Source organism: Typha latifolia, chromosome 10 (genome assembly GCF_019914945.1).
Source record: "Typha latifolia isolate L0001 chromosome 10, TyphaL0001v2, whole genome shotgun sequence".
NCBI classification, from domain to species: domain Eukaryota; kingdom Viridiplantae; phylum Streptophyta; class Magnoliopsida; order Poales; family Typhaceae; genus Typha; species Typha latifolia.
Window position 1 is genome coordinate 1,166,308 of NC_133095.1, and position 22,348 is coordinate 1,188,655.

The window sequence follows — 22,348 nt, forward strand, 5'->3', positions numbered from 1 at the left end:
AAATCGCACATCAAATGGTGAGTATACCTTTTCATTTCTCATTTTACAGAAAGGTAGGGAATAATTTGCAAATAGTGAAAAATGCACTGTGATACAATGGAACAATGTATACACCTGGTCATTATATATTATTATTGGACACAATGAAACAAGGTTGAACAAATATGTTTGATAAATTTGAATGATTCCCTATCCACAAGGTTATGTAAACAACAATATATAATTTATTTCAAAAGGAGAATGTGTATATATTGACATTTACACCGTATACAGGTTGAGCTTCCAAAACCTGCAAATCTGGTTGTAGATATATTTACAGAAAGAATTGCAATATCCAAAGACCAAGATGGAACTCTAAGTCTGCCGAATTCATGCAAAACATGCAAATTGTGTAGTTATTGAAGACTCTGATTTCTTGTTCTTAAGAATTTCAGCTCTCTTTTCTCCGTTGCGTAACAGGATCTGGCTCAGAACTGTTGCAGAACAACTCCGTGTGCTTAGGGATACGTGGGACAACACTCCTGCCATGAGACATGAATCTTCGCTTTGGAGTTGTTTTCTCATCTTTACCTCTCGTACTAATTTTAGGATCTTGATCACCTGTGAGATCATAAAAGATGATCATCACGAGTCAAAACAATCAGCAGAGTTGTATAGACTTAATGAAGAGCTTGCAAAAGAAGAATCTCATCCTCAACGACAGAAATGACAAAAAGGGGTACATTTGAGAAGTCATGAATAAATACGTACAAAATGTAACCTTACTACCACTCAACTTGTTCATATTAAGCACATTATAACTGAAGCCCGCTAACCACAGGATGAAGTTTGAAAAACAGCATCTTAACAATTAGGATAGACCAGTTTAATTGAAAAATGTATACATTTTAGCATTGTTGGAAAGCTTCACAATGGTGATTAGAGAAGGAACTCACCAAGCTATTCTAGCTTATTTTGCATCTTTTCTGCCTTTGCTGTCGTTGCTTTTCAAACTTGTAATGACTTTACACGTCCTCAAGAGAACATCTAGTAACTGCATATAAAAACAAAGTGAACATCACATAAACTGGTACACAATGCAACTTGCTGCAACATGCCTCTAATTGTAAGCTTTATGTTGCCAAAACTTGAGCACAATCTCTTTGACATTTAAAACTAACCAAAAAAAAAAATTATCCAAGGTAAACCATACATAACAAGACATACTATAAGATCATAAATCTTAGCAAATAATGGATGAGCATTAACCATCTAACCATCTTACATCAGAATAGTCAATCATGAAAAATAATGATGAAAGTAACATTAGATTAAAACAAACTTACCCCTGGATGATGCTGAAACAGTGGAGAGTATTGATCAAATGCTACATGCACCTTTCCCAGTATACTCAAGAGAGCATCAACCTTGTCGCCCAACAAATCAGCCTGAATCACATATGAATTAAATTATATATTACACACGGATTTTCTAGGGTTATCGCTATAAGTAAGCTTTTCATCTTAAAAATATAAAAATAACCTACCCAACTTTGAACAAGAATTTCTATTAATCTTGAGTACCCGATAAAATTTTTAATCCTAACTTCTAGTTTTAGGAAGAAATGCAGGAGGATGTTAATTAAGAAGTAGAATCTTCCAAACATATCCTGCATATCAGTGAGAATACAACTCCCAGAATCTACTTTCCTAATTCAGGAAGTACGGTTCAAGTTCAGTTTGTAGTAAGCAGCATAAGGTCCACAGTCTACAAGCATCAGAAAGTCTAAAGCAACCTGAAATGATTAGAGTGAGAAAATCAATTTTATGATTCTTGTAACTAGCAGATTCCTCAACACTTCAGATATTAGAGGTTCATAACATTATGAAATTGGGATCCACCTATCCAGCAAAGCACCAGAAGTTCAAGCAATTGGATTTATGCATGAACTTTACAGTAACATACCAGAATGACATACTGGTTAAACTTTGGAATAAAAAAGTTCCTATTTCTGATAAAATCTATGACTCTATGAGCGTAACACTAACAGTAAATATATTTGAAAACGTACCCCTTGAGAGAAGATGTCAGATAATACGTACAGCAAGAAAGATATCCAAGAACTAGATGTACCTCAGCTTCAGCCTTTTGGAGATTTGAACATCTGACTTCAAGCATTTGTTTGCACGAGGCTCCCTCTTTCTTCAATTGGATGGCCTGCTGCGCCACCGGATTGAACTGATGGCTCAAAGTTCTTAACCTGTGAATAGAACAACAATAAATGTTTCATACTATCCAATCATGAGAATCACGCACCAACATCAAAGGCAACCAAACTTGAAGTTATAGTCTTTAGCTGAAAAGAAACATCTACGGATTTAAAGTGTTGAAAATTGAGTAGGTACGTGAATGGAGTCAAATTAGCCACGGGAAAACTGAAGGTCCTATAAGCCCGGCAAAACTTCAATATGCATTACTCGTACAAGTTATCAGTAATCTTTATTTGAACCAACAAATACCCATTTTCTCTGGAGAAGACTCAGAGACCGACATACTTGTATATATTTCTGCATCTATCCACGTAATTAGCCAACATTACCATGTCTTTGCAGAGAAATCAGAAGATGTTCACAATGACAACAACCACAAGATAGCCACTTAACTGAATTCAGGGGCATTGGCAACTGATAACACGCAATTATTCACAATGATAAACTTACTTATTTTTGTTGTGATTTGTTTTCAACTTTAGCAGCTACCTTATTCAATCTTCTTAGTTCATAATAGTTCTTGGTAGCATTACTAGCAGTAAAAGATGGAATATCCCACAATTAAATTTATTTAGTTCATGCCTAACTAGAAAAATGCTCCATGCAATGATATGAGATTTGACACATCTGGGTGCAAAGAAAGGAGAAACAACACTTTCATATAACTTTCAAAAATATTCAGCTTGGTTATAATTTAGTAGTTTGAGTTTATTGAGGAAAATAAACTGGTAAGAAATTACCAACTTAGACATAAAAGAAAACACCAGCTCCCAATGTTCATAATCTGGAGACCTTTGATATGGTCTCGCTTACATAATGAAGATTGCACTAGATGATTCCAAAAGAGAAGAAATTCAAAATTCACAAATGAAATTGAAGTTGAGAAACTTCTTGTCAGTTGGAAAATAAAAATCCCATGAATCAGGCAAATTCGTTAATCAAAGCAACAGGTCTCAAAGTTTGTTTTGCAGTTAACTAATTACATGCGAGTAGAAATTAAATTGAATCCACATATACAGTGATGGATCTAGTCATCTAATCATAGATAGATAACCATGTCTACAAAAGCAACTACTACCAAATCGAAACTAAAATGAGCAAAATGAACAAAAACAATGAGATAAGAAGAATAAAAACCTGTTTTCATTTCTTCCAATCTTCTCTAATAATTTGATTTCAACATCTCCAAATGCTTTTGACAACTCCATCATAGATATAATAGTACATTCTAACTTCTTTTCTTGCTCCTTTTCCTTTGAGATAGATGATGATAATGTCCTCTGTTTCTCCTCAATAATGCCACAAAGCATGGAGTTTTTCTTTTTCTCTTCCTCCAAAGCATTTGAGGTACTCCATAAATTTTGGTTAAGTTCATTTATCTCCAGTTCATATTTGCTAATTTGTTGCAAACTCTCATCTAATCTACTGCTCAGTGAGGTTGATTCCCTCTGAAAATCTGAGATCAGTATCACTTGCTTGCCAACTTGGTCTCTGAGAACACTCATTTCATGGTTTACTATGTCAAATTGCTTCCTTTGGTGCAACATTGTAGACTCAGCATCCTTTGCTAGCTTCTCTTTTTCATCTATCAATGAAGATAAAGAAGTAATGAAATGCTTCAGCTTCTGATTCTCTTCATTTCCTGAACATAATGTTGTTTCCTTTTCTAAAAGCATTTCTCTGAGAGCACAATTTTCTGTTTGATATTTTAGCACAATGGGATTTATGGTAGATATAGCATCCCAAATAACTCCTCCAAATATAATGGAGTATGTCTCCTGCAGAATATTAGTCTGGGTGTCTATGTTCTCCATGGTGTTCCTGCAATCATCAATTAATTCTCTTAAAATAGTCTGATACAATTCATCTCTAATGTTACCTTCAATCTTCAGATCTTTGAATTCACCTTCAAGATTCTTAATTTGTTTCAAAAGTTTAGCTTCAGACAATGAGTGAAATGACTTTTTGCTTTCTGCATCTGAGACCTTAGACAACAGATGCTTAATTAAACATTGAAGACGTTGATTCTCATAAAGTATGGAATCTATTCTGCACTTCAATCTACGTATCTCATCATGATCATTGCTAATTACAGGTGCGACTATTTTCCTTAGGAGGACCCTATCCATCTTTGAAATGACCTCAGGAATTCTCTTCTTCAGAAATTCGAGCTCTTTATCTTTCCACAACAAGCCCTTTCCCTTGAAAAAGTCTCGCTTGAGCCTAAACAACTCTTCCGTCTTCTCTTGCAAGGCCAAGTCATGCTGTCTCCTCATCTTGATCATTTCAGATCTAAAGTATGTTACAATTTCTTCTTTTGTCATGTGCTTCAAATGGGGATAGTCACCCTTGTATGACACAATCTCTCTGGCAATTCCAGATTTCTCTATCACCAGAATTCCATTTCCCTCATGATGTGGTGATGAGAGATGTTCACCTAATCCTTTTCCAGAAAAATGGTCCTTCCATTTTTTAATTATCTTTACTTTAAAACTTTCATGGCCGTGATGCATACTTGGTTCTGGATTCAACGACTTAGAAATAGCATCAAGTTCTTCTCGAATGGCAGCAAGTTCATTGTCACTTTCCTGCCAGTTCTTGCTCAGGGTGTTTAGAAGACGTCGTTGCTCAAAAAGTTTTGATTCAAACTCACCCTGAATACCTCTAATATAGTTCTGAATCATGGCACCGCTGATTTCTTTCTGCAACTCATGTTCCCATTGAAGTTCGGAAACTGAATCTTTTACTAAGTCAAACATGTCAACAATTTGATCAAATCCTGACGATAGTAACATCTTCAAGCTATCAACTCTTTCATCAACTTCAATCAACTTCTCATCACCTCTTGTTTTTGGAAGCACACAACACAACCCTACACCCATAGAATTGGCATTGTCCATATCCTGCAAGTTTGAACTTTTCAACTCCTCAATGTCCTCCTTAAGCCTTTGGAGCTGCTCTTCCACTGCAAACCTCAACCTTTCTATATCCTCTGCATAACTAAATCCTGTGCTATAATCTAAAAGGCGGTGATGCAGCCGTGAGAGTTCCCGATCAATTTCTGCATTCATCAGCAAGTGTTCTGGCACAATCGCAAATGTTTCTGACCTATTGTCCATATCATCATCGGATTTACAAGACTGTGACCTCTCTTCTGACGTAGATATCTCTGCCTCTTTTGAAACAATCTTCCCTAAGACCTCCTCATCAGCAGGACTTGTGATTCCACCAATGTCAGAATGGGCCCCCATCCTCGTGAAACTCAGATGGTCACTAAGGCCATCAGAATAAGAATCTACATCAAGAAGAAACCCCTCATAGAGAGCTGAGTCATACTCGAAACTCTCTCTTTCTTCAGAAATAGTACTTGGTGCTCTCGATCCTTCAATTGACAGAGCAAGCCTCTCATTCAAGGCTTCAGAATCCCCAACAGTGACCTGCATTACGAACTAGCAAGTCTTAACAAGATAAGAAAATGATTTAGGAATCTGATTCAGAAGGACCTTAATATGATCAATATTGCATTTCTATCTTTCTTTTCAGATTGGCAAGATATGCAAATCTTGCGAAGATTGATGACCCCATCAGATATAAAAATTTCCAGTAAGAATTTCTCACAAAAGTAAACCTAAAAACCAATAAAAATCAAATCTTTCATAGATACGACGAAACCAAAATCCCAAATCAAAATCCAGACGGGGAAGCCTTACCAAGAAGGCCAAGAACAGCACCAAATCACAAAATTCAAGCATAGAATAAAGAAGAGAAGAACAGAACAGAACCGCAAACAGAAACGATCTTGCTAACCCTTCCTACCGTTACGAACCAAAACAAATCTACCAAAGCGGAGGACGAATCAGAAAGCAGAAGCGATATACCAGAGAGGCAAGACTCACGATCTGGGTTCGCTCCATGAGGGGAGCGGCGAAACGACCGTTAGGGGCCGACAGATCCCCTTCAAAATTCGCGCCACGACGGTTGCTTCGCGCGAGAAATCTCGTGCCCTCTCTCCCCCCCCCCCCCCTCCCTTTAATAGTGGCGGCGAACAGTGGACTCTAAAAGGAGGGATCTTTTTTCACTCTTTATCTGTGCTTGTCAGGAAAGCTTTAGGGCAAGTGGAAAAGAAAAGCAGAGAGAGAGAGAGAGAGAGAGAGAGAGAGAGAGAGAGAGAGACAAAAAGCTTAGTAGAAGAGTGAGAGAAAGAAGTCGCTGGGGAGAGAATGATAATTAGGAAAGCTCACGGAAAGCATCGTCATGTCGGAAATAAATTGCTAATTAAATAATTGATTCCTTAAATTTCTAAATTACCCATATTTATACCACAAAATATGGTCCATACCTATTTTAATTTTTAAAAACAAGTGAGAGGGAAAAAAAGAGTGGGTTTTTCACGTATATATCTTTCTAAATTTATATATATATATATATATATATATATATATATATCTTAAAAATAGTTCGACTTTCTATGGATTCTCTTAAAACTATTTTTTTTATACCAGTGCCTCTCAAACGTTACTAACTGTTATTTTTATTTAGGTATATTTCTTTTAATTAAGCACATTTATGTCTTTTTTTCTGTTTAATTATTAAGACTTTACTTTATAACAGTTAAGAAGTAATCTGAACGCTATCAACATATAAAAGTATGAGTTTCAAAAGGTATAATACGCAGAAATGGAAAACTTTTGAGTACACATAAAAGAATGGATTAAACAGGGGATAGTAACAACATTTATCCTACGATAAACAGGGGAAGGTACAAATGGCTTGGTCTGCTGGATCCCAGATAGCTAGCTCACGACTCATGAGGCAAAAAAAAAGAGAAAGAAAAAGTGGTGAACTGGGCCCCATGCAATCGAATTGTTCCTCTGGAATTATCCATCGTCTCAATCTCTCGACTCAAATGTTTTGCTAAGCAAAACGATAACCGAACAAAACAATCGAATAGAGCATAAAGAAATAATCCAATAACCAAAGACCAAAACTACAAAGCTAACCTTTTAACACAGGAACTCGAACTCATGGGTGGATGCAAAAAATATTTTCTCATTTAATATCATGTTTAAGTGGATTAAGTAATGTGGGTCAAATGGTGGCCCTCAGCTTTAATGGTCAGACTTGGGCCCATTAGTTAATGAGTGCCACCTAAATAAAGTGGGTGAGCTGAACCAGGACCTCATTGAGCACAATGAGATAAAGAACTTTATTTAATGCTAAACAATCCAAGACCTAAAATTAATCATGCTACTGGCCCAGACTTGACTCGGTTGGAATATTCACATGGATCCGGGGAAGCCTAGGATTTGGGATCTAGACTTGGTGTCAAGTTGGATCCAACCAAATTTGTTTAGGCTGGAATTGAAGATCATGGGTTGAATGGAGTCAATAGACCACAGAAATACACAAAATTCTCACCCTGACATCATTCCAAGAGCATAAGCACAAATTCCTCTATGAAGATTAGATGGTAACAATATTTAGCTACTCCAAAATTAATAAGCACATTAAATGAGTAAGAAGACAAGATGACAGAAAGCTACCTCAAAATCTTGAACAATGAGCTAGCTAAAACACTTACACAAAATGTATGCATTTTACTCAAATAAAACCCATCTACATATTAACTGCATTTAATGTAGTTAATATTGGAAAGGCTTGACAACTCAAAATAGAAAGCCCTAAGCAAAGTAATAAGATAAATGTCAGAATGCTAATCCAGCTCCAAAGAAACCTGACCTGATTTCATGAACTTTCTGCAATGAAACACATTAAGATAATTTTCAGGGGTTCCATGTAGACCTGCAGCAGTAAGAAAATAGGCATGCCATCTTTCCTTTTAATAGAAAGGGAATCAAAACGCATACTCATCACTTAAAAAATTTCATATTGGGTAAATGGAATGATGCTGCAAACGCTGACATTAGATCAATAAATGAAAAGCTGAACCTCGACCACCAGCATTTATTCACAAAGTTTACATTGGACTTGACTGATAGCTTGCACTAATCCAGTTTCTCTAGTGTACATGTTACAGAGACCAGTAAACTTCAACAGATAGCTTTGATCTATTTACAGATTGTCATATTAAAGTGACTAGTTTTCCATTATTCTTCTCCGAAAGATGAGCAAGAAAGGCCACGCATATCCAGTCACTGTCATGAAAAACTCTGTCCACTTTCTTGCATGGTCCCTTGCCTTCAAACTAAGAATGAGGTACAGTTTTCCTTACATTTAGAGGGCTTCAAGGAATACAACAGGGACCGCTAGTATGAAGAAGCAAACACTAGGGGTAAAATGATGACAGATAAGGAGGATTAGAGTACTACAGCGTCAGCCATTCTCTTTGAACTGTCCTGTGATACCTCATATCACATTCTCTGGAGTAAAATCCTTGACATTTCAAGAGCACCTTTTAGTACTACTTTTCTGTTTTTAAACTCAAAGGAGATGCCTGTCAACAAAGAAAAGATATGTCAACCTTTCCATTTTCTTTTCCTGTTTCTTTCTAGAGAATATATGCCCACAATCTATTTTCTTCTCCTGTTCTTTTCTTTTATGATGACTGAAATAAACCCTTCTGCCAAAGCGCTTGCCCACATTAACAATTTGACTATGGAGATCGCCGCCAACTCTTGATACCTTTCTGGGGCATCTTGAAGGGGCTCCAGCTTTTCCTACGCTTAGGCGTCTCAGAGAAGACACCAGATGCCAAGGCCTGCTGAAACCACAGCTCAAACTCGTCATCTTCAGGAATCATCTCAGCATCTAACCCCCATGGATATTTGGAATTGTTAGATCTCTTTGTTGTCTTATCCAAACCAACCATGTTTACCATAAAGCTTGGACGATGAGTATTAGGCCTGCACACCATTCCCTGTACAACAATATAGTTTTTGTGAAGGCAAAGAAGAGTGAGTATTCCTTTTAATTCCTTTTTATGCATATTACTTTTATCAGTAAATAAAGATAGTAGATTGTGTTTGCAACTCAAATATCTATCTTCTTATGAAGAAAAGAGTCATCACCTAAAATGGAGAGCCAAGAAAGACGCGGGCAGGAGAAATTGCATGCTAAAATGGCTATCTAAACTGGAAGCAGAGTTTACTTCTTAACTACAAAAACTAATGGACCGATTGATCTCAAGCAAAGTTATTAAAAAAACAACTTTTTTAGACTTGGAAAAGAGATTGTAAAGAAGAACACAGGCAAGGCTTTTACACCATTCTCTCCCCAGACGGCCAAACCCTGCACTAGTAGGAGTCTCATGCGCTAGAATCAACTTTTTTCGCACTTCATACTGGTAGTCATCAGCATATCTGATCCTCCATGTATAAGACCAGAAAATTATGAGAAAGTGGAAATCAACAATTTGGCTTGTAAACAACAACCCGAACTTATTTTCAAGTGCAATAAACCAAAAGCATCTCATCAAAACCCACTACAAAAGGCTACTAAAGTCTTCTTTACAGTATTTGTTTGACTGCCTGACTTGATAGAATGTAGTTTCTTAATTATATAATGATGAGTTAGGAACCCAACAAAAGTAGTTAGTCCAAAAAGTGTCTTGTCTAGGAAAGGGGAGCCTTTTGTGAACACGATAGCTAATGTCCTTGTGATAGTCTATGAACAAGCACAACACCAGGACAGGAAATTTTATTGGGCAGGATACTTCACTAAATATATTCTATAACATGAGAAAAGACGTGTAAAAAGACCTTGTCAATCACACAGAAATGCCATATCCCACTTCACCGCCAAACCAACAAACTTGTGAAGATTACTTCAGAATGCACAAGAGTAAAGTTTAATAGTAGAAGGCACAAATACATGCTTGAAAGAACAGTAATGAGAGAATTGCCGACAAACACCACTGACATTTATAATGTATTTTCAGATCATAAAGAAATAAGAAGAGAAAAAGGTCAGCACAACGAAACAGTAGACACTGACTGACCTGACAAATGGCCCATTCAGATACATCAAAGATTTTACTTTCAGCACAAACAAAAGCTCGAGGTATATCCACCTGCAAAGCAAGAAGTGTGAGTTCCTTTTCAGACAATAGGTTGAGAGCTAATGCAATATAAGGCCCGAATTTCAAAAAGAAGAAACAGAAAGAAACACATTGCTAGCATGCATTAGAGTTGAAAAGTATCAAAGAATGAGAAGACTAATAGATAGAAACCTAACATATTATGGATGAGCACAACCTCCTTTAATCAACTAATCTATGTATTAATTATTAGAGACTGCAACATAAGCTATCTCTAGCACTCCCTATGAATCAAATATTGTGAAATTATCCTGGCATACACACGCTCATTATTTACATTGCAGTAGATTGACTATCAAACAACGAGGAAAGTCACAAATTCATACCCAAACAGTTTCTGTCAGAAGTAATATGATAAGCAAGGAAAGACATTTACAACTGAAAATTGCACTATAAAGAGTATTTGAACAATGCCTGAAGGAAAAAAGAGAAGGATACAATCTTTGAAAATCACAATACCTTCTGAGATGTTGGAAAGAATGGGGAGCGCCCATTTTCTACCCATCCATCTCCATCCTTAGCTTGATGGAACTGACAGCAATCCTAGTGCCAGTATACATACTAATCAGGTGTTGAATTTGAAATGCCCTTACTACATATAAAGAAAAAAAAAATGACTTGAAAATGTCGAGTTGCAAAATAGGTTCTAACCTGACACCACCTTGCTCTGGCTTTACTTCTACTAGTACATATCCATATATGAAAATTGCCACACTTTGTACATTCTATACGTCTGGATTCTTCGGAGATGAACTCTACCCCATCCTATAAAAGATGACATCAGCTAGGCAGCAAAAAGTACATAGCAGTGAAGTGTTACACAGTCACTTGCCAAATTAGATACTCTCCAAATTAGATACTCTCTGACACAACTAAACATAAGCTTTTGTTTCTAGTGCAATGATAAGTAATTAACTTTTATCTGGTAAACAGCAATTTCAACTTAAACAAAAAATATATATAAATAGTCTGCATCAAATAATAAATAGTTCTACCTGTTGAGAGATACCACGAGATTTCTGAGAAACTTTCCTGGATTCTTCCTGCCTCAGTTGGTCATCATAATTGTTCTTCTTTGTTACATCTGAAAGAACCTGAAAAATACCATGATAAGGTGCAGCTGTCAATCTATCGGAAACCATTCTGAACCATAGGTACTGATAATAGGAGAAACAATGACTCAATTTTGCTCTTTAATGTCAATGCCACTTAGTTCTTGCAATAGGAAGAAAATAGTCTTCACCAACAGAAACTTGCCTCATAAGCACATTGAAGCTTTTTAAATGATTCACAAGCCAAAGAATTTCCCATATTTTTATCTGGATGTACAAGAAGAACCTACATATGCAAACAAAAACCAGTAAGATACAGTAGACAAACTAACTCTCAACAACGATTACTTACTAGAGATAAATCACCACCTTTTTGTGATATTCTTTCTTTAGTAACTTTTGATCAATGACCTTGTGTCTAGCGAAGCCTAAAACTTCATAATGGTTTAAACCATCCATTATCCTCTTCATCTCATCTATTGAAGTCGAATCGCTTTTGACAACTTTGCTAGAAGAAACATCCTTCTGGGTATTCAGAACTTCTGTAGTGGACATCGAAGAAGAAGACTTAAACGAGTCCACATTTGCAGATTCACCAGTCGGAGGCGAGTATTCACAAGAACCAGACAAATCCTCCATTACAGGTTCTGGATCCTTTGGCTCTTCAAATTGTGCATTTTCATTGGTGCTATCGTATCCTTGAAACAACTTATTCAGAAAATCATTTGAAAGGAAAGAAATATTTAGTGTCAGAAAAACTCCAAACCATCCAACACGAGCACTGATGCAATAAACAGCATATGCACTCGACATGAGTATCAGAAACCGAGCATGATTTAGGGAATATATATAACCTGCATCACATTAAAGAAATCATCAACGACTGGAACTCTAGACTAGTGCTAGAAATCCTTACAAGACTCAAGTTTAAGGTATAGAGGCAACAGATATCAAATTTATTTCTATAAGACTCCAGACAGCAAACTCACATATAAGATATCAGATACGTCAAAAATAAAGAAGAGAGGAAAACTCACCTCCAGCGGTAAGTAGCATTCCTGTTATCCAGAAGTTTCCAAATATCCACATCATCAAAATTCCAAACAATCCTACAATAAGAAGCCCAGGGGTGTAACCCAAATAATGAATAGATGCCCCAGCAGCTCCCTGAAAGAAAATTATGTGCCAAATATGTGATCCACCAAGAGGCCCTTTTTTGTAAGTAAGAACTGATTCCTTCAATAAAGAACAGTCTACTGTATGTATAAAGTCCATATACGACGCACCATAGTGAGAATAAATAAAAACATCACAGGTAGCAAAATATTCCAAAAGGTACAACAGAAGATCATAGGCCACATTTTTGCAAATTCAAGTCCATACTACAAAATTAGCAGTTCATGCCAATATTCCAAACAACCCAACTTCTAGCGCATCATTTTATATATCACAATATGATATTAGTTATATTCGCAAAAAATCTGAATGCATTATCTAGCAAAGTGAAGAAAAGCAGATGCTAACATGTTCTTTGGCATAGCATGACATATAACTATAACTAGAGATTCATTTGATGTTCCCTACAGTTACTAAAACTACTTATTGGTGAAAAGAAAGAAATAAGATAAAGCATGTCATATGGCAGAGAAAGCGTGTAAAAGGAATTCGTCAAATTCCACTCCATCTTAACAGATTCTCCCAATTCAAGTGAGTTGACAATGAAGCAGCAAAAAGAAAATGGCATGCGCAAGTATGCAACAAAAGTCTTACATGGGACAGTAAGATTATGAATAAATGGAGCATGATAATATCATAACAAAGGCAGAAAATTAGATTCTTTGAAACAAAAGGAATCTATCAAACCAATTGCATAAACAAAACAGATCATCCAAAAATATATTTGGGGACAGCAAATAAGGTATAAAATAACTAAGGGGACAAAAGGCAACTGCAAAAGTCGTATAGAGATTTGAGAGCAAACCAGACTAAGAAGTGCATAAACAAGGTAAGTCGTCGAAGTCAAGCAAAGAAAGCAACTCCACATTATGACAAACAGCGCCGTAGAACCCAAACTGATTAAGGATGAGAAGCCCCTGACCACACAATCTTTCCACTGCAGAAGCAGCATAAGAAGAAATCTCCCAACTCGTACACATCCCCCGTAAACCATCGGCCAGTGGCGATCGATCAAGAACACAAGCTTATCCTTTGCGCAGCTCGCTGCAACTCGTGTACCCATGAATGCCTGCTTCTGGGACTGCAACCACTTCCATCCCTGCTTCAACAACCCTATGTCTCCCATCAAGGACACCTATACTTGCATCAATCGCATCGCCTATAACTTCGAGCAATCATATCCCCGAGGAAATTACTCTAAATACAATCTTTAACAAAACCCACGAAATCTAATTCCCAAGTTAATCACAAATTCCACCTCTCCTCATCTGCTTCACGAAACTCGAAATCCATCAATCGAACTCCCTGGTAGCCCGCAACAACCAAACCAGGAGCAAGAGAACCGATCTCGGAGAAGGGGTTGTTCCAAGGCTACCGACACCCAAATCCAACACTCCTCTTATGAAGCGGCACAAAAGAGAAAAAAAAATAACCAACTCGATCCACGGGAATCTGACGAAAACCTAGCTTTTCTATTTATTTCTTTTTCTCCCCCTCTTTTACTTTTTCCCTCGGATTCAAGCAAAGCCCGTGAAAAAAGAAGAAGGAATTAAAGGAGTGAAAGAAAAAAAAAATCCGAAGAAGAAGAAGAAGAAGAAGAAGAAGAAGAAGAAGAAGACGAAGAAGACGAAGAAGAAGGGTATAGAGAGCAGAGGAGATTAGGGTTTGTTTACTTGTTACCGGTTGGCCATGGCGAGGGGTTTGAGGTGGGAGTGGAAAAAGAGAAGAGTGGAGAAGAGAGATGAAGAGAGAGGGAGAGAAGATTAATAACTAATAATAACCGCAGTTAAACGATAGAGAGATTTAATGTTAATTAGGTTGAGATTAAAAGTTTAGTGAGGGATAATAGAATTACAAGATGTCTCTATATGGGAAAAGGCTGTCGTAGATCACGTGATTCTTAATTATTAATCCAATGTGATGCTCCCAAAAGAAGCATGTGGATGGGTGCTAAATGGTGGATTAATTGGACTTTATTAAGGTTATTGGGAAGATTCCATAAGTGGAGATTATTGTTAGAATCCAAAAGGAAAAATTATGTAAGCATTAGTAGTTTAGTACATTACTAACTGGGTTTTTTTTAATTTAATTATATTTACTTTTTTATTTATAATAATAGACTTGAGTACCTACTATATATATATATAAATTATGTACACTTTATTATAATAAAATATATATCTACTATAAAAGATATATACACTCGGTTTTTTTTATTCAAAAGTTTGAATATTAGATATGGGCTAATAAAGAGTCAACACTAAGATCCGTCAAGTTTTAGCCAATATACTAAACCGTCTAATTTAAGTCACGTGGGTCAAGATATTTGATCAAACTAACACCAACTATCAAATAATTTTTTCCAGAATATTTATTTAGAGTTGGATTCGATCGTATAATCTCTTTAGTTATAAGAAGGGTTGCTAATGAAATTGCAATTCTTCTACTTATTATGAAATTAAATAATCTCCTGTGATGTATAAATATTTATTATTATATTTCCAAACAAAAAAAAGGTAATTGATGACTCTGTATGATAGAAAACTATTTTAATTTTTTTTTTACATCGTATATATAATTCCTCTTTATAGCAAATGTGCAGAAAAATATTATAAATATATATATATAATATGAACTGAGTATGATTTGATGATATCACATACACTTAAATAACTTGGTTTGAATTCTTCATCTATTAAGAAATCAAGCAAGTAAAGAAAACATCAGAGGAGTTGAAGTAGGTAATTAGCTGAAACAAGAAAAGTAAATTAAAAGAAAAACAGAGAGAGAGAGAGAGAGAGAGAGAGAGAGAGAGAGAGAGAGAGAGATCATTGTACCAAATCCTACCAATATCTTGGTTGCACTTCATAAAGAAAAAGAAAAAAGAAAAGAAAAGGAAAAAAAAAAGCATGTGATGACATCTCATGCCAATGATTTTAGATGTTCCATCTGAAGCAACTTCAATTGACTTGTTATAATTGCCAAGTCAAAAGAAAGAGTTTAGAGGACAAGGGCAGTTGTAAGTAATGCACCTTGTTGCTTAATGTTGTTGACATCTTGTTGTTTAACAACTAATGCTACACTAACTACCACCCAACAAAACTATGTAAGTGGTTAAACAACAAGGTGGTTTTATATATAATCTCTCATTTAAAACTTCATAATGAACTTTTTATTGGAGAATTTATAATAATAGCATCCCTATATTCTATGACTTCTTGGTTAATACCCATATCACATTTTTAAGTAGATTTTTTTTTTCATTTAACATATAAAATACCATCTTCTAAAGCACCATTGCAAAATATATAATCTTCTAAGTTAATAATTATGGGGATTAATAATTAGGGCACAAGTATATTATCCATAAATGATATAGATTGAGAGACCTTGGGGGTAAACCAACCAACCACATGAGTTGAATGTGTCAAATTATGTTGAACAACTTGGAGATCATTCTAAATTCCATCAGCTAATCGCTTTCAAGTAATGCTTTTGTACACTAGACCACTCAAAAGATTTTAGCTTTACTTGTAGAATATTAGTTGTATAACATTACGTGTAAGCAAAAAAAAAAAAAAAAAAAAATAGATGAATAAATTTAAGACATCTTACTTTGATATTATGCGAACTCACTAAGTTCCTACGAAGAATTATTTGTCGAAAATAATATTATTTTTTGTTTATGAATAAGAAGAATGAATTCCACATAAATAATTGCACTAAGAGGAAAAACTAATATAATGAGAAAAGAAATTATAGACATTTGAGAGGATATGACTTCATTAAACTAATAATAAATAAATGTAAGAGTTTTAAAAATATAATTTAAGTATAACAAACTCACTAGGGCATGAGTTGTGTGAATTATTGGAATACAAAGTCCATATAATTATATGATGGTCTTGCATATTAAGTAAAAGCTATTGATGGGTTGAACTGACCCAATTTGGGGGAATATGCCAAATTTAAATTATTTAAATTGAATGAAGAGCTAAAGCTTGAATCTTATAATTATGAGGTTTGTTGGAGGAATACAAAGGGGATGGTTTGGTCTAAATTTGATGTATTAAAAAACATTAGGGTTAAATTTAGGAATTAAACTTTGTTTTTATTCTTCATTTTATTCTGGAATTATAATACTGCTTCCACAATTAGACTAAGTGACCAACTCTAGCTAATTCCTAGCTAACTTATTCCTTTTTTTTAAAACAAACTAACTTATTCTAATCTAAGAAATGGACACAAATATTCTTATGTCTAAGTAGGCTCAAGTTTGTGGAATGAGATCAATATGTACTGCCATAATATACTTGTCTTAATTTAAATGTAGCATTAGTTGCTAATTTATGACTAATTTATCATCTCAAACTTGTTTATCAGAAGGGCCATTTGCATAACTAATACTATATATTTATAATAAAATATGTATCGAATATAGAAAATATATGCACTCAGTTTTATTTATTAAATAAAAAGCCCCTTGATTTTACAGTGTCACCCACTCTTTATTTCAATTTGAAAAATTATCTAAACTCGTGTAAATATTCATGCATACACTAAATAGTAATCTGATGTCTGATGATGTATAGCTGAATTTGATTGGTTCTGCAAAGTAAAATAAAAGATGGATAATCATGCAAAATTTATAATAATAATAAAACTATTTTGATTTGTAATGCAAATGACCCAAGAGAAGAAGAAATATTTAAAGAAAGGGAGAAAGAAGGAAAGAAATAAAGTGGGGTGGCTGAGAAAGGTAGTCCAGATTCTAACTCCCCCTTGCTTTTGGTCCCAGTAACCACAAGCAACAAAAAAGAGCTCCAATAAACATCTCCACTTCTCTTGTTACTATAATTCTTATCAAAAGTGGAAAGCTTTTTCCATGGTAGAGGAAGAATTGAGTACAAGCAATGAGTGAACACATGATGTCCATGATTAATTTAGCTGCCTTATGCTCATCAAGTGACACATCAAAAGCAATTAACAAGAAACAAAGCTGTAGGCTTTAAGAATTAAGACTTAGTACATGGGTCGTGTTCCTCTTATATATATTCACATGTTACAAGGTATCTTCGAAGCACAGAACAACAAAAGGCTCCTCCTGTTCCATGTCTACAATACTACAAAAATAACACAACATTTTGAATTAGTTACAACATTCCTCAAGAGCATACATAAGAGATTAAATTAGCCTCCAGCAATTAGAGATGAAGATGCCAAGGATGTATATCCATGTAGATAAACAGCACATCAGCCTGAGTGTAACAAGAAGAATAAGCAGCAGTAATTTATAGTGCCATCATGTGATCAAGTCCGGCCTGAGGAGAGGCTCCGTAGCTTCCTCCAGTTACGTTGTGTATCAGCTGTTGAAGCCACCGCCGAGTTGCAGGATCATCCTGGTTAAAATTATATAAAGATTCTCGATAAATAATCCCATTAAAATGAAAGCACAGTAAACAAAATCAGTTCAGCCTTTTTGACCTCAAACCTCACAAGCAATCAGTAAGACAATGTCAGGAATCAAGATGCTAGGTATAGCAGTTGAATTATATCAGGATAAAGCCAAAAAAAGCACAATAAGAGTAAAGGGTATAACTGATCCTTCTATTGATGAGGTGCAGGGGAACAAAGCAAATTTCATCCTGTGCTTTATCAAGGTGTTCTCGATTGCTCCAGCCATTAAATAAAAACAGGACTAGGTAGGGAACAACACAAGGATGTAAAATTACTGCAACCATTTGAAAGCTATATTATGAAAATATGATGTATCAAATATGTATTCTGCCTCTAAGTATTGAAGAGCATCATATATAGCTGATTCAGACATATAATTGCTATATATATGATTATGAGGATAATTCAGCACTCACCCGGAGACAATTGTTAAATGTTCCGTCTTTCAACATCTCTGGGAGGCAAGTCTGCAGAGCTCCGCATGCCCTGTATTATACATTCAAACATCAGAGTCAATGCACCAGCATAGAGTAATAAAATACTATCTAATAATATAAGTGCTATCAAAATTATGCATGCACAAACCTCGGATTGTCCGATAGTCTAAGATAGCAACGGATTATATGCTTTAGCAACCTTGTGGAGGGTTGCTCGGCAAGTGATACGACCATATTTGCTAGAACACTACCTACAGCAAAGAAACGCTCTGCAGTAGCACATATATACCGGAGCCCAACATCATCCAGTAGAATCTTTTGAACAATAAAAGTTGCCACCTGCAGATAACACTCAATTTAGTCACTTAAAATTTGAAGGCAAAATCTATGTTAACTCAAACATATCAACAGATCATGAGTTGCATTAAAAGATATAAGGAACAGTTTGCAAAGCTTCTAAATAAGGAAGATATAGTACAATTCAGCATGTAACCAAAGAAATGGCTCAATAGAACAATTCATGGTTATGGGTAAGAGAGAGCAAGCAAATGGAAGATAAGGCAAGTTTGTAAGAGTCTTGACAGCAAGCCTGTAAGCAGTACAGCTAATGCTCTTCAAGAGTTGACATGCTTCGGATAACAAGCATAGGTATCCAATAAAAGGGTATAGTTCATAGATCTTTTAATAAACTTCTTCAAATATCATTTATTTTCTCTAAATCATTTTGAAGCATAGCAGGCGTCAGTGGAAGAGTCTTAAGAGAGAACCAAGAAATAACATTTACTACAACAATTGTCTGGGGAAAAAAGAAGAATATGGTAATCAGTTGTGATGCCTCGAAACAGAAGGAAGAAGCTATCACGTACTGTTTTTGAAAGTTCACTACCCATCTCCATTGTGCGTAGGCAGAGTGGAATAATTTCTGTTTGGAGAAGAAAACTGATAACTTCAGTGTCATCAACCTGCAAATGTAAAAAGCAGCACAGCTGTTATTGATTTATCTCAGTTTATAATGAGAAAATCTGTTCAGGAAACTGGTGATAATAGATATGTTAATATGTAATAACGTATTTATCTTTCATATATGTAATACACTAATACACAAGCAGAATTACCTTTACCAGGGCACCTATAACTCCCAAGCTGGTAAGTCTCAAATACTCAAATGGCCTTGTTTTACTAGTGGTATTTAGAAAAGGGTACAGATACAAAGGTATATGAGCTGCAAAACAAAAGAAGACAGAACAAACTCTATTAACAAAAACACAGACAAACAATTGGAATTGTGCGAACAAGAGTCGTCAGTACCTAGTTGAAAGAAAAGAAAAAGACTTCGCTGCAATATATTGTACAAATTTACCACCAGAAATGAGAAGATACAAGAAGAGCCTCCGATGGTGGTTAAAAATTTTAAATAGATGGTCAATAGCAGCATAACATATGCCATCTAGAGTATCGATGCTTAGCATGATTGTCACAACCACACCTAGTGTACAGAGTTGGTGTCAGTTTTGACAAGCGGCATGTGGAGTCAGTGTCGAGTTTGCTTTTGACAAGCGGTACGCAGCATGATGTGTCAACAACATGTGCAATGCTGCACCATTTTTACATATTTGGTTAGACATTCTAATATATGTTTTTATATGTTAGCCTCATGTGGTTGCTGGACCAAACTTTTGTCAGCATCATGTGGACATCTTATTAAGCTTGAGAACTGTTACATATGTTGTTGGATAGGATAATTTGCCTGGCTGTTTTTATGTGTATTCTTTAACTAATCATTTATACCATGCAGAATATGCCTTTTTGTGTGCGCATGTATGCATATGCGTGCATGCATAGATCACCATTTCAAAACTTTAATCACAACATATAAAAAAAGAACCAAATGAAATAGTAAAACAACATTCTCAATCATTTTGAAACTTTAACAACACAAAGCAGCAATACAGAGTGAATAAACTGAGAATGAGTAGATCACCATTTAAGAAAAGAATCCTCGTATCTGGATGTGATGCCACACACTGAAAAGAAAGAAGCAAAGACAAAGAAAACAATTTAGAAGTTAGCTCCTTTATATTATTGTGTAGACCATGAGCATTCTCGCAATGCTTTCCAATATGCAATCATAGATCACATGTCATATAATATAGTAGATCTAACTATCACAGGGTTGCCAATGATCCAAGGTTTTATAGAGGTTTCACTTTGTTTAGTTCAAGCCAACAAGGCCAAGAGCATGATATTTGGTGTCTAGTCTCAGCTCAAGCCTGAGCTACCCTTTGGAATCAATGGCAGAAATATTAATGCAAGGAGGTATTGCCTCTTTTTTAATTTTTATTAGCTAAATGAATTTGCTAGGTTTTGTTTTCATAAGACACCAAAGGGGTACCAACTGGAATTATAAATAAAAGTCTGACCTGAAGAAGAGCAAGCGCATTACAAACTCGATTTGATGCACCTGGTGATAATGTGGGGGGTGAAAGTGCAGGATATATCGAGACAATCTCCTGCATATATTACGAGTGCAAAGCAAGACCAATTAATAACATTTGAATGAGGTTAACAGTTAGTTGAAGCTGATACCAAAAAGTGTATTAAATCTATAGAAGGTTGAAGACGCAGCCTACCTGGAGGAGTGCAGCAATAGTTCCAAAAGAGTTCCACAACAACGGAGCTAGATCTTGAAATATCTCTCTTTTCTGAAAAAAGAACAAAACAGAAGTCCATGATTCCTTCCCTAAGATCAATATCACAAATAAAAGACAAATATTTTCCAACCAATTGCTCAAGCTTCATGCACATACTATTGCCAAACAATTAGCACAAATCAAATATTAAACACGCGTAAATCAGACCTAACTTTTTTTTTTCTTTCCTTGATTCAAAACCCAAATCCCCGGAAAGAAGCGTAATTCTATGGAAAGCAAACCTTTTTGCCACATTACTTCTACGAGAAACACGAACACCTTCCCCAAATTTCAGAAAACCACAGACCCATCCCAAAACCAACAAGGCACCATAAATCCTGGCTCTCCAAGATCCAACTTTTCGAAGGAGATCCCTAAAAGCAGCATCAGATAGCACAAAGAATGGGGGAAAGGAGCCCACCTTGGAGAGATCAAGAAGAGCGTTCTCCCTGAGCTCGGGATCGCAGAGTTCCAGGACGAGCTGCTCCGCGGACGCCATCTTGCGATCCTTCGTGGCTTGCGCGGCGGCTCCGGCAGCCGCCGCAGCGGCGGCGACAGAGACTGGAGAGGGATTTGGAGCGGAGAAGGAAGGATTTATAGAGAGGGAAGGAGGGAGATTTGCCATGGCGGGCGAGAGATCGAAGCGGTCGGAGCGGAGAAGCGAGAAAGACGGGAAAGAGACCCTTTTTTTCGCGTTCTTTTCACCACTCCGTTACCCTTTTGCTTTGGAATAGTAGGAAGTTCGGGTAAGACGAGTAACTGGACATGATAGCAAATCTTGTCTCAATTTTTTTTAAACTATTTCTTTTCACATTTTATAGCTCTTAACAAATTATAAGGTGATTTGTACGAAAAACAACATAATTTTTATTTTTATAAGTTAGGCATGTTTTGATTTTTCTTTGCAATAGAATATAAAACTAAGAGAGGTAACTATATTATATACATATTACACTCCATTAGATATTATAATATTTTATAATAATATAAAATTTTCTTTTTTTATTCATCTAGGTAAAGGAAAAACTCTATTGATTATTAGATATACTTTATAGTTACTAGTTAATATATGTTACTTCCACACTTTTTTCATGAGCTTTACAATTTTATTACATAATTTATAATATTAAATACTTATATTTTATTACATACTTTGTAGTTATTAAACACCTACATTTTTTATGAGTTTCACAATTTTATTACATAATTCGCAGTTCTTATTGATATTTGT

At 35.6% G+C, this 22,348-nt stretch overlaps 3 protein-coding genes across 4 annotated transcripts; all 3 read right to left on the reverse strand.

Annotated features, from left to right (window-relative positions):
• Window positions 1-201: 201 nt before the first annotated feature.
• On the reverse strand, window positions 202-6,443 carry LOC140796709 (WPP domain-associated protein-like). Of its 2 annotated transcripts, none has more exons than XM_073149789.1 (6): window positions 6,146-6,443; window positions 3,387-5,686; window positions 2,113-2,239; window positions 1,326-1,427; window positions 936-1,033; window positions 202-600 (listed from the first exon to the last, which is right to left on the reverse strand). In XM_073149789.1, the coding sequence occupies exons 1-5, from the start codon at window positions 6,161-6,163 to the stop codon at window positions 950-952; spliced, it is 2,631 nt and encodes an 876-aa protein (XP_073005890.1). In that variant the 5' UTR covers window positions 6,164-6,443; the 3' UTR covers window positions 202-600; window positions 936-949. The 2 variants fall into 2 exon arrangements, with proteins under 2 accessions (XP_073005890.1, XP_073005889.1); XM_073149788.1 differs by having other exon boundaries at window positions 6,128-6,419.
• Window positions 6,444-8,119: 1,676 nt separating this feature from the next.
• Window positions 8,120-14,348, reverse strand: LOC140796766 (uncharacterized). The gene is made up of 9 exons (XM_073149874.1): window positions 13,339-14,348; window positions 12,395-12,524; window positions 11,727-12,211; window positions 11,563-11,643; window positions 11,301-11,399; window positions 10,957-11,070; window positions 10,765-10,848; window positions 10,207-10,278; window positions 8,120-9,126 (listed from the first exon to the last, which is right to left on the reverse strand). Exons 1-9 carry the CDS (start codon window positions 13,657-13,659, stop codon window positions 8,863-8,865), a joined length of 1,650 nt encoding a protein of 549 aa, XP_073005975.1. The 5' UTR covers window positions 13,660-14,348; the 3' UTR covers window positions 8,120-8,862.
• Window positions 14,349-17,516: 3,168 nt separating this feature from the next.
• On the reverse strand, window positions 17,517-21,902 carry LOC140796997 (uncharacterized). The gene is made up of 9 exons (XM_073150235.1): window positions 21,539-21,902; window positions 21,058-21,129; window positions 20,848-20,937; window positions 20,409-20,451; window positions 19,543-19,649; window positions 19,294-19,389; window positions 18,576-18,766; window positions 18,407-18,476; window positions 17,517-17,932 (listed from the first exon to the last, which is right to left on the reverse strand). The coding sequence occupies exons 1-9, from the start codon at window positions 21,740-21,742 to the stop codon at window positions 17,825-17,827; spliced, it is 981 nt and encodes a 326-aa protein (XP_073006336.1). The 5' UTR covers window positions 21,743-21,902; the 3' UTR covers window positions 17,517-17,824.
• Between the last annotated feature and the right edge of the window lie 446 nt (window positions 21,903-22,348).